The sequence below is a fragment of the Amblyomma maculatum genome, chromosome 6 (genome assembly GCF_055883805.1).
Source record: "Amblyomma maculatum isolate TAMU_Amacu chromosome 6, ASM5588380v1, whole genome shotgun sequence".
NCBI classification, from domain to species: Eukaryota; Metazoa; Arthropoda; class Arachnida; order Ixodida; family Ixodidae; genus Amblyomma; species Amblyomma maculatum.
The window spans coordinates 103,539,556-103,551,848 of record NC_139349.1 but is presented as its reverse complement, the minus strand read 5'-3'; the positions used below and the strand labels follow the sequence as shown (position 1 = coordinate 103,551,848).

Below are 12,293 nucleotides of genomic sequence, written 5' to 3'. Positions count from 1 at the left end.
CACCTTATCTCAGCAGTGCGGTAAACCCACGGCACAATGCCTTCCGATTCACACGTTTTAAATAAACACCGAACACTCACTTCTTTAAAACCTTCGCTGTCCCTTCCTTGTTTTCTTGCCTTCGTATTTTTTTTTTTTTTTCTGCACCCCGACGTCACATCCGCTTGCGCCTGAGGAGACAGCAAATACATAGGCACCGCGACTCACACAGCGTCCACAGTGTCGTGGCATCATCACCCAGTGCGCGCGAAAGTCTCAAACCTCGTAGACGAGAGCACAGTTCCTTCTTCATTCCGTGGCCCTTGTTGGTTGGTCGAACGCTGCGGCAGCGCCGCGCGGACGTCAGCAGCTGACGTCGACACGCGAGCGACGACGTCGAATCGACGCTCGAAGTGTCGCAGGATAGGCGAGAGCGGATGAGACTGTGTGGAGTTCGTAATCACACCATAATCATCCGTCGCGCATTTTCGCGTGTCCTTTCTTGCGTCTGTTTGTGCGAACGTACTTGCTATGTGTGTGCGGGTGTATGTAACTGTTTTCTAAATCTTTCCAGGTTTTTTTGTAGTTTAGATATCTCGCTCTCTTATCCTTCCTTTATCTTTATTTTACAGATCATACACACTTTATATATATATATATAAATATATTTTCCTTCTTAGTTTTCTTTGTTTCAGCGGTGTCATCACACTTACACACACGCGCGCGCACAGATTTTGCGGTGGTGCCATCTGCCGGTGCAACGTGTCGCGCGTTCCAGGCTCCTCAGCTATTGGAGCGTTGTCGTCATCGTCGTCGTTTCGAGGTGAGGGCGCTCGCGTGTCTCTTCTTGAGGCTCGCGTTCCACAGGACACAGTGCGGATGAAAAAAAAAAAAAAAAAAAATATGCGAGGTTTGCGACTCACTGCACATCCTCAAAAGTCCACTCGAGGAGAGAGGCCGAAGGTAATGACTCCAATCACGTGACTAACCGTCGATGCCTTTACGATGCGGATACACTGGAGAACACACACACGAGCTTCCGGAGCACGCTTACAGAGTCCTTGTCCTTGCTCGAAGGAAAGGCGTGTTCCCGACGAAAGCTCCTTCCACGGCGTTTTCGTCTAGCGCGAATTTTCGTCCACGCCTTCGACGAAGACTCGATGAAGTCTCGACGAAGATGATGGTTGGACGAGGCCTAATGATGCAGCACTCCTCACGCACACACAACGTCCGTTGGTCACGTTTTCGTATCCTTCGCGAAAGTCGATGCCACACGAGTCGTGAATTGCGAGTTCCTTCTTTTTTTTTTTATGGTGTTTTTTTTTTCTTTTGTTAGGGTGGGTGTAATCTTCCTCTCCTTCCGTCGTGGTACTTGCTCATGATACCGCGACATGCACTTCTGGACAAAAGCTATTCCTTGACCGGATCCATTACAGAAGTTGCCGATTCCATAGCGTGATGACTTGCACTTTTTCTTGCTCATTTTTCATCTTTGGGAAACGCGATTTTCGCGAAATTCTTTCGTCTTGTCGCTTCAACTGAGGTGTTTTGAAAAGAATCCGGCCTTAGCTCTGCTTTGCCCAGTATGTCGATCACCACGTACGTAGATAAGACAGTCGTTGTTATTCTCACGTTTGTTTGTTTCCCTAAATGGTGTTTTGTTTCACTGGTATGGTACACGCCGCGCGAGATAACAGCCGTCCTCTGGCTTCCCGTATGGAGAATTCATGGTACAGCTCTACTCGTTTTGCAGTTAGCTCTAGCCTCAACTAGGATTTATGAGTGAGAAAAACTTGTTTCGGATATAGACGAAGAAGCTACGAACTCATCCGGCTTTTCCGATGCAGTGATAAAGCCGCACATTGTGAATTTCGCTTGTTACCAGTGTATTTTGAACACCCGGTTCGGCTTGGAATTCGAACTGAGCCAGCTGTGAGAGCTCATCACTCTCTCAGGTCAGAGGTTGCGCATCATAGAGAAATCAATTTCCAACCATCAGGTTTTAAACTCTTACACTTCGAGTCTGCTGTAATTGTATGTGACAAATGACAGTCTTGAAACGTGAGCTAGTAGCTCAACGTACCCATCCTTAAATGTGGGTAAGTCTTATTTTTCACTCTGCGAAGTTGAATCGTTTTGCCATATCAGCACGACTCGTCATGCTGGCTACAGCCCAACTTCCAATCCGCACACAACTCGAACTTTGGGGAATGTGAATTCGGGTGCCGGATTTGCAAGCTGAATCTTCTTACTCTTTTAAAGCAACTTAAGACAACGTGGGAGGTCTGGTCGGAGAAGAGGCGCCAGATGGCGTTTGTTGAAGCTCGCGTCTGCAGTTTAGTTAGAGGCGGTGAAAGAGGTATGTACACGGCGGCGGATGTTGTTTTTTTCGGGGCTAACTCGCTCGTGCTTTTCGTATTTGGTCGTGGTGTTCAAACATTTCCTCCGTTAGAAGTGAAAAAGAAGAAGCTCTTTACGCACATGGCAGCCGAAAGCAAGCGAGGGCGGTGGGGCAGGAAAGGGAAGGGGTCGTCTTTGGGACGTCCGCAGGACGTCCAACCGCGGTGTTTCAAAAGTCGGTTAGTGGGGGCTAACTGTCAGATACAAAAATTTTGGCACGCAGAAGCCAACGCGCGTGCGTCAGAGGAACCTTCGCAATACATGGAGTAGGGAATGAGTATTGCAGTTTAACCTGGAGTGGTTCGAAATTCAGATTGCTTCATTTGATTATATTTGAATTTTGAAAACGAGCTCGGTTTATTATTATTTCAGCTCATGCAGTATAAGCGTAGTTGGTTGGTTTGGAATATGCCGCATCTTATTGGTTTATTAGCGAGTTATAGAAGATGAGAAATTGGACCCTGGGGTGCGGTTTAGGATGCCGGGCGCAGTCTCCACAAGTCGGCATCATTGCCTTTGGTGAGAGACATTTATGCGGATGAAGAAAACTATCGGCATGAGTAAGCGGCTCCAAATAAGTACTTTTGCTTTGTAGTTGAGCAATATTTTTGCACCACCTTGCCTGTCCGACCACTCCAAAATGAATTAGTCAGCCCTGAGTACGAAGGTACGCGAATGACCTTGGTGCTGGACTGCGTTTGTGCACCGGCCAGCAGTCTCACAAGCCCAGTGTTCTCTGATCTCGCGAAGGCTTCTGCTTGATGTTCGCATATTACCCAGTCTAATGTCGCATTGACTGCGGAAAATTTTGGTAATCGGAGACAGTGAAAGGGACGTCTCATGTTTTCTTCCGGACGCGTATCGAAATCGCGCGCGCACGACACTTATATGTTGGAGGGAGTGAACGTGAAGTAAAAAAAAAAATATGTACGTTACTGCAAAACGGAGGCATTATTTAGAGATGATTAGTTTAAGAAAAACAATGAGCGAACGAGCGAACAAACGAGGTGGGTCTGTCGACTGATCTCCCTTTTTTTTCCCCTTTCTCGAACTCTTTTCCCTTTTTTTTTCTCCTCATGTCTCCTCCTCTCTGTCTTTGTCTTGCGGGCATGTCGAGAAACGGGAGAGAGAGAGAAACAGAGAGAGTATAGAGGTGGCTGTGGTGTGGTGTGTGGTGGAAGGGGGCGGCAAACAAACGCTGTTATGAGAATGGCAGCAACTGGCCTGCCTACGCCTTGGTTTCGCCGTGCATATGCGGATGGTGGTCGGGGATCACCTGCGGGATCTGGGGTGGAATGGTGTTGGCCATCTTGTGCTCCTTCTTCCACTTCATGCGCCGGTTCTGGAACCAGATCTTGATCTGCCGCTCCGAGAGGCACAGGGCGTGTGCTATCTCGATGCGCCGCCGCCGAGTCAGGTAGCGGTTGAAGTGGAACTCCTTCTCGAGTTCCAGCGTCTGGTACCGGGTGTAGGATGTCCGCTGCCGCTTGGTCTCACCCATGGCGTTCACGCCGTCTGGTGGAAAGGATGAATAAAAGAAAGGAAAAGAACATTAGGCTCTCTCTCTTTTGCCTCGCGTTCCAAGAGGAACTGCATGCGGGGGTTCTCATCAAAAAACGCTTTTGCCGCGGCTATATGGGCTCCGTGCGGTGTGTATACCTGTGGCCTACAACGAGCACAGGTATATACACGCGTGTTGGTGTGCGAGTGCGTGTGGTCGTCGCCTAATGGTGCTAAATCACAGACCACCAGCTCGACAGTCGAGTGTGCCTGTCCTTGCGAAAGAAAGGTATGTCTTCCTGAGAAACGAAATCTTCCGCGAGGGTACATGCATTTTTTTTTTGTTATTTAGGACTGACCATTTCAGGTCTTTGCAATGTGAATTTTTTTCCTCTCGAGTGAAGACAAGTATGAATGCTTCTCTCCTGTCGTGGCTCTCTCGTTCTGTAGCGCCTTCCTTTAGGGAATGTTGTGTTGTAAACATCCGCTTACTCTACGCGGCGGACACGGCTGTTGTTACACGGAAAAAAGGGATAAGTCTTGCGACTTAAACACTGCCTTTCCGTAGTCTTTTAAGGTGTTAATGATTGCGAAAGTGATCCGTGTAGTTGGCTTTCCTGCAAAATGACTCTTCGCTGTCGTTTTTCGCTTCGGAATCGACACAATTCGCACTAGATTCCCGAATATTACAATATGTCGTTCGAGATGCATGGATTAAAGCAGTATATTCTGCAATGTACAGGTGAAATCGCATTCAAGGTCTGAAATCTAGACGCACGTTACCACGGAACGAAGTCAGCAACGTTAAAACGTCAGCAAAGGTTTGTTGTTCGGTACAGACCGTACTGCTGTGATGGACCTAATCATGGCTACGCTCACCTTGGGCTACGTTTGGCAGATAGCGCAAAAACCAACAGGTTTCGGTATAGTCAGACACACCATATTTGCGAATATGAATGAGCTGATAAATATGCACTAAGCAAGTCGTCGGGTTCTCGCGAAGCCAATTCATGAGCCCGACTTTTCAAACGCAATCAAGCACGGCAAATGCTAACTATGATCACCACGTAAAATCATGACTCTTCCAAACAAGAAATCACGTGCGACATACTACGCCGGATAATGGCAACTCAAGTTTGCAGTAACTTGCGCACACAATTCCTGCGTGAGAGAGAGAGCGTAATCCGCAATTAAGGCTTTTCTGGTTACATAAATAAAAGCTAACCATCAGACCAAATTAAAAGTTATGAATTTCGATGCTTCTGGCTTGTTTGGTATATTGTCAAATATTAAAAACTGATTCTCTTAATTGTTTCGCTGAATAATAATAAAGACACCGCCTATGATTGCGCATACGTTTAAAGCGATTGCTGTTTATTTTTATTTTTTATTTTTAGGCTGTATCTATACCATACAAGGATCGAAACGTTACACGAAGAAGCACCGATACCAGTGTTAACAAAATTTGTGAATTTTTTCTTCGAATGTCGTTTGTTGCTTGGCTACGAAACGTGGAAGAATACAACGAAGAATAAAATATGGTCGATAATACTGATGCGCATATCATTAAATCAGCGCACATGCGTGCCGAAAGCACATTCGACGACTAATTGTGGAGTAACGCTTTACGATTCACTTGGTCTTCTAGCATATGAGCCAAAAGCATGGCAACGTTTCGTTTGACACCGATTTCTGGAACATCAATTGTACTATACGCAATTACCAGAAGAGGACTTACGAGGTGCGCTCTGAAAAATTTTATTGTCGATCGCTTTAATTTCTTTACTTTTGCTGCCGTAAGGAAATAGTTTTGGTAGTTAACATAACCTTCAGTCCACGGAAGCAAGAATACGCGCTCACTTTTTACTTTCGCGAGACTCGACCTTGTCACTATGCGGTGGCCAATGACAACACTACAATTGGTGAAAACATGCAAAGTAATATCTATTGTTGTTCTTAGTACGAAAGCACTTATTTAGAGTTTCAGACCTAAGCAAAATCGCCGGAAGCTTTGTATGTCCGACAACAATTATTAAGTGATTTTGTCACAAAGGACAATAATTTAAAGTTTATAAGAATCCTCGGAGCATGTAGACCGCGCACGCGTGATGTAAGTAAGAGCTCATAATTCTTTCTTATACGCCTTTAGATTCGCGATACTGCTCGACATGAACTCGGTACACGAAATTAAACATCTGTTGAAAAACAACAATTATTAAATGTTCCGTCCAAAATATTGGCAACGGCAGCGAGAGGTCAATCTGATTAAACGCGCATCGTTTACTTTTTGCTTTTTAAGTGGTGCGTACGTTTCCAATTTTCTAATAACGACGCTCCCAGGCCTTCCCACGTTTGTTCTGGGATCTGCATGTTTCAAGATATATGAATGGCTACTAGAAGCCACGTGAAGATAAAATCCGTCTCGGCTGTTTAACAGACAAAATGGTTTTAAACTCACCACGAAAAGAAAAATATAACGAACGCTTGAAAACGAATACCGTACGCATTCGGAAGAAAGCAAGCACGGTGTGCGGCAACACATAGCAGCGAAACGAAGGGAGAAAAAAAAAAAAAAAAGAGGGCTTTGCGCAGGAAGAAAGCTGTTTACCCTAAGCGAGGCACGCAATTTGTAAATGGCGGAATAAATAAATTATGCGCCCGTCAAGGGCGGGCAGAAAAGCGGCGCGCGGTGCCGGCGGCTTTGGAGACAATCGCCCTCCCGTAAACAAAAACGGCGCAGGTCGCGACCGTATAAATCTTGAGAAATTAATCTTCGGAAGGAGAGTGTAGCGGCGGCCAGCAGACTTGGCGTCTGCGGAGCCCTGAGGCACAACCAAGGAAGAAACAGGCATGTGCGCAACCCGTGCGCCGCCCGAGCTCCGAGACGCAGAAAGGGTAAGGAGGTCAGGGGAGGAGGTCGACGAGGAAGATGAAGGCAAGGAGTGAGGCTTCATCGTCTCGCAGCCGCGACGGTGCGACGGAAACCCGCAAATGCAACGCGCCCATCGCCTCCGTTCTCCCTCCACACGTCATTTACTCCTTTCTTTTTTTCCTATTCGTCTTATTCGTCTCTGTAATTTTGCTAGCTGCATGTGTCTGTGAGAAGGCGCTCTGCGCTCGGCTTGCTCCGAGCCTGTCTGGAAAACCATTCGTCCGCCCTTCCCCTGCAGAGCGGTCGGTGTCTTTGCCTCCTTCGTCTGGGCAACAGCAACTCTTTATGCGCCTCGCCGTTGGCGCATTTTCGCGTGCGCCTACGCCGTCGGCGCCGCGCTGCCTTTCGCGGGCTGCTGCACCGCACGATGGAGCTTCTTCGCGTCACTGGATGGAGCAGCCCGCGGGGGTAGCAGCAGCAGCCGCAGTGGCGAGCACGGTTGGGGGCTGCCCCGACACGGACGCACGCCGCTTCGCTTCGCGCGCGCGCCTCGCAAGCTTGCCAGCAGCCTCGCCTTCCTCTCTTGGTCGGACACGCTCGCCTGGCCTAACCTCAGCCCGAGAAAATGAACCCGTAATAATTGCGTGTTCCGCCCTTCTGACCATTCACGAGGGTTGATGCATCGCCGCCGAGAAACCGGTCTCCAGATGAAAGCTTTCTTTTTTTTTTTTTTTTTTTCCTTCGCCCTGCCCGCAGCACCGCCGCGCGTTCCCTTGTTCCTTCTTTTGCTTTCGAACGTATTTGTACTCGCGTGAGCTTCTGCTGCCGTGTAGCTGAGAGTTCCGTGCCTTGGGCAATGGCTGCCGCTGCTGCCTCCACAAGCTTTCCCAACTCACACTGGCCACCTTCCTCCACATCCTCCGTCTCTCTCCCTTACTCGGCGGCAGAGAACCACTGGAGCGTTGCGCGTCCACTCTCCGGCGTCGTCACTTGCTGGGATCGTTAATAGATCACGAACTCTTCATATCCGAAGGGCCCCTAGGCGAACGGACGCCCCGAAAGTCAACGTCTCGGAATTTCCGGCGGCTTTCATTTAGCCACTGCTAGGTGGCGCGCGCGCGACAGAGTGCGTTGACCGGCTGCACAGTCCAGCACCAGAGCAGAGAATGAAGGGGAGGGAGGGGTGGGGGGGACAGGGCGGGGGGCAGCAAGAAACAAGTTGCAAGAGAGCATCCCCCCACCAACAACGCCCTTCGCGTAGACCCAAGCCACGCAATAATGCGTGCACGGGCGCACGGGCGTGATAGAAAGGAGTGGCTTTGCATCGCGCAGAGAGGCGGCGGCGTCTGGCGAATGCTCCACAGAGGCTGCTGCTCTCAGAAAGAATTCTCGAGGGAAGGTACGTCTTCCTTTTTTTTTTTTTTTACTGTATTACATTGATGTCGCGAGGAAATTGCTTTCAGATCGAAGTGAGATCGTAGTGGTGGCCTGAAGCCACTGAGCAAGATGATCACGTGGGCCTAGCCTGAACACCGCTCGCCAAAAGTGCAACTTCGGTACCCACGTCCCCTATACGAGCGGACGCGGCCCATTTTATAGCCGGCGAAGGCGTATATGCATATTCAATGCGCATCTCATTTCCGAGGACGGCATCGTCGGCGGCGACAAGTCCTGGCAGTGCGAATACAGGAATGTTTCGTTCTGCTAATTGCCCTAAGCAGTGCGCGCACTGTAATTTGCGACGGCGAGGAAAAAGCTCGGTCCACCGGACACAGGGAGAAAACCGCCCTTCAGCACGCATTCACACCAAGCCTAGAGGCACGCGAGCCTCGTTTTAAGAGCCCCTAACTGCTCCTTGGCACGTATGCATACCTCTCCACGCAACTGCAAAGGCGGTGAAGTTTTCTTATGAATTTTACCCGTAGCTGCTGCGCATATTCACGAAGTCCTCCGGGAACCTTCCAGTCTCGGCAGCCAGTGCTGCGAATGTTTTTGCTCTGCCAGGAGAGCCATTAACTATATCCACGGGCTGTCCATTTGGTTCTATAGTTATGCAAGGCATCCTCTTTCCAACCATGGATCCTAGATTTCGTCTTCAAGCGGTGCCGTCCAAAAAGCACTAGACAGGTAGCTGCAAGGCCACACTTGAAAATCGGAGCCACGGTTCCTCAGAGAAGTTTTCGGCGTGGAGAAACCGACATGAAAACTATGCGGGTATGATGACGTGCAGGCCAGAGCAACCAACCAGTCACGTATAGGTATAACTTAAAACCTAACGTCAATGTGCCACTTAGAACCTCACTTTACGGCTGGTGCGAGAGGTATACAAAGCGGTATAAGCTAACTTTTTCATGCGGACAGCGGAGAAGAGCCCGCATGAGTTGGCAATGAGCTCCGCCAAAGCTATTTGTTTAAATTGGCGAGGAGGGGAGACCTATGCTACTAAAACCTCGATTGATAATTTCGTGGGTTTTCACGGTCGCTGCATTTCTAAACGGTCCTTGTATTCTCAGGCTATTCTAGACCACCCAGAAAAAAAAAAAAAAAAAAAAAAGGTGCTTAGTAAACAGTCTATAAATGCTCGCGCTGCAAAATCGAGAAAACCTGAAAACATGATAAACATGCACCTATGAAATTCTACAGTCCCTTCCGCGAGCACCTAGCCAGTACTCTGCTAGACCGGCTGCAGCCTGTCACCTTGACCCGACTTTTCTCAACAAGAAAGAAGGGCCTGTCGGCATCCCAGCCTGGCTTATGGCAGTGATTACGGTCTTACAAGTTGCGCCCGGAAAGCGCCGACGTAAGCGAGGCGTAAATGGAGCGAAGCGTTGCTTCGTGCTAGCGCCCAACAAAAGTGGGCTTCCTCAGCACCAAACGAGGATGCAAAAAGAAAAATGAAAATCAGCTAAGAAGAGGCAGCAGGGAGGACCGCAGCGCGGCTACGTTTTTAGCAGCCGCGCGTCGCCGGCGACTGGGCTCTCCGGGCTAGCGCGGGAAAAACGCCGGCTCGCGCTGTGAGCGCAGCCCGTCCAATCGAGAGAGAGCGCCGGCACAGCGGGTGCCCTGACAGGCGGTCGACTGACGCTTGATGAAGATGGACGAGCGGCTGCAGACTCCCGTCCCGTCACCAGTCGCAAACCGGCGCGTAGGCGAGGGAAGACGAGGCGGCAGAGTGGCGCGCACGTTACACACAGGGCAAGAGGGTATAGCCGAGCTGGATCGCCGGCAAGGACAGCACAAGCAGAGCAGCGCGATAACTGAAGGCGCCTTTCTCGCGGACGTAGCAGCAGCAGCAGCAGCGTCCGAGACGCCTCTTTCAGCGGAACGCGTTGCATCTCCGCGGGCTGCCTTCGGGGGAAGCCCCACCGTCTCAGAGCAACCGTGTTCGTGCGTGCGTTGGAAGGCCGCCGCCGCGGCGGCATAACGCACGGGACTGCGTGGAAAATGATCGATCCGGGAGCTGTTTTGGAGCTGCTGCGGTTCAGGAGAGAAAAGAAGGGTGGGGAAGCCGGGGAAGGGGAAGGGGGTGCTGTTCTCTGCACGACGGCGGATTGGACAGCGTGCGGAAGCCCTGGCCCTTGGCGTGTGCGTATGTACGTATGTATGTACGCAGAGGAGACTGATAAACAGCCGGCGGACACGGTTGCGCGGTCTCGACGAAGCTCTATGCGTGCTCGTTGCGATTGTTGTGGCGGCGGCAACTGGCGTGGCGCTTTCGCATGCTCAGAGATGGATGGAGCCCTGCACGACGGACAGCAGTGCATCACGCACCAGGCGCCGCCGGCACCGGTTGCCTGTGCAGCCGCACACGCGCTGCAAACTGATTGGCTCAGTAGCGGTGAAGCGACTAAGGTGCGGTGTCATGTGTTTCTTTGTATTCGCTCGGCGCTGACGGAGAACGCGAGTATTAAATGCGTACGGTTCTGAAAAGAGATCGATCAGAAGCGAGTACCGCTCGAAAACCCACTTCAGAGCTCTTTCATGTCGTCGCTCCGCAGATCGGGGGCGTATAAGTTCGCGCATTATATTCTCTTCAAGAAACACGTGGAGTTTTCTTGTATGGCAACACGTTGATTTACAGCGTAACGCTGCAGTGTAAACAGCACGTGACCAGGTCAGCAGTTTCAATAACGTGAATATAATGATCAGTTACCAATGATATGACGTGTGCGTACGAAAATGCTATAAATACCATAAGAAATCGCTGGTTACTCTTACAATTAGCGTTTATACAGAACTGTCATTTCTGGAGGCACGCGTTCGGTGCATTGGTAATGTCATACTTGAACATTTATTTCTGATGAAGGGAGCACGCTGAATAATACCTTGCTCGTATTCAACATTCACTTCATCATAACAAATGAGGCTCAATCAAGAGACTCCAAAGGGCAGCGCAGCATTCCCAAGCCAACAAAGTCCACAGCATCTCATATGAAAAGCGTGCAAAAAGAATCCTTTCATCTTGCTTCTTGTTTCTCCTTCGTCGGTGAGGCCGCATGCCCTAATATTACCTTCAAATCTGCCACAAATTTGAGTGTGGAGCTCAGGAGGCCTACTTCTGAATCGTGCAGTGGCACTGATTTACTATTAGTGAAGGTTCTTCCCTATGTATAGTGTAGGGCAAAAAATCTTTTTTTTACCATCAATAGATTCGGAATGCTGGAAGTGCATTAGAAGCCGCGCGAACTTGCTCAGAAGCAGACCCCCCAGGTTCTCGACTTTCGACAAAGACTGCACATATAAAACGTGTAGCCAAAGGAATTGGCATCTTGTATGTTATTCGCTGTACTATTACAATGATAAAGCTGGAAGCTATGTTCAAAAAGCTTTAGAGTCACAGCAGTGAAAGTATTTTTCACTGAAAAAAGGAGAGACTAACGTCATGCATTTATTGTCCATTGTTACCGTACATGCATATTGATTATTCGTTTTTGTGTTCTTGCTCTATTTTCACTTATAATCTTAAATATAATCTGCTTCCCCTTTTGTTTATGTATGCACATTTGTTAAATGTTTTTCTGTTGGAATTTTGTCATGATGGTTAAATATTCTTTTGCTATTACTTTCATCCAGTGTATGTGCGTTTTTGTCTCTTACTGCCATTTAGAGGTGCCTGGACCCAGTCAAGTTGCTTTATCAGCTTTTAGCCCTTTCATCTCTCAGGATGTACTCTCTTCCTGGAAAAATAAACTGAATTTGATTGATTAACTGGTAGATTGATTGATTGATTGATTGATTGATTGATTGATTGATTGATTGATTGATTGAACTAGTTGGAATGCTGGAGCGTTGAGCACAATTACAGCACTTCGAGTCAAAAACGGAAACTTACGTTTTTTGCTAGTAGCGCTGGTTGCTTCACACTTAAAACTAAAATAAAACACATGGACGTGCACTCTGGAGTGGAAATTTAAGATGTGCGCTGAGAATGTTTACAGTGAGCCACGGTGCTTACGACCTGTGGAACCAAATTAGCAGTCATCCCATTTATTATGATCTAAGTTTGATTCGAGGTCAGGTGTCCGAAATATTGCATGTCGCG

General features: G+C 48.8%; 1 protein-coding gene across 1 annotated transcript in view; it reads right to left on the bottom strand.

Moving 5' to 3' along the window:
* Window positions 1–934: 934 nt before the first annotated feature.
* Window positions 935–12,293, bottom strand: part of LOC146186468 (uncharacterized) — a 75,370-nt gene continuing 64,011 nt past the window's right edge. The window contains exon 2 of the mRNA XM_084607213.1: window positions 935–3,894. Within this exon, the coding sequence (XP_084463339.1) occupies window positions 3,608–3,894 (287 nt within the window). The 3' untranslated portion in view covers window positions 935–3,607. The remainder of the gene's footprint in view (window positions 3,895–12,293) is intronic.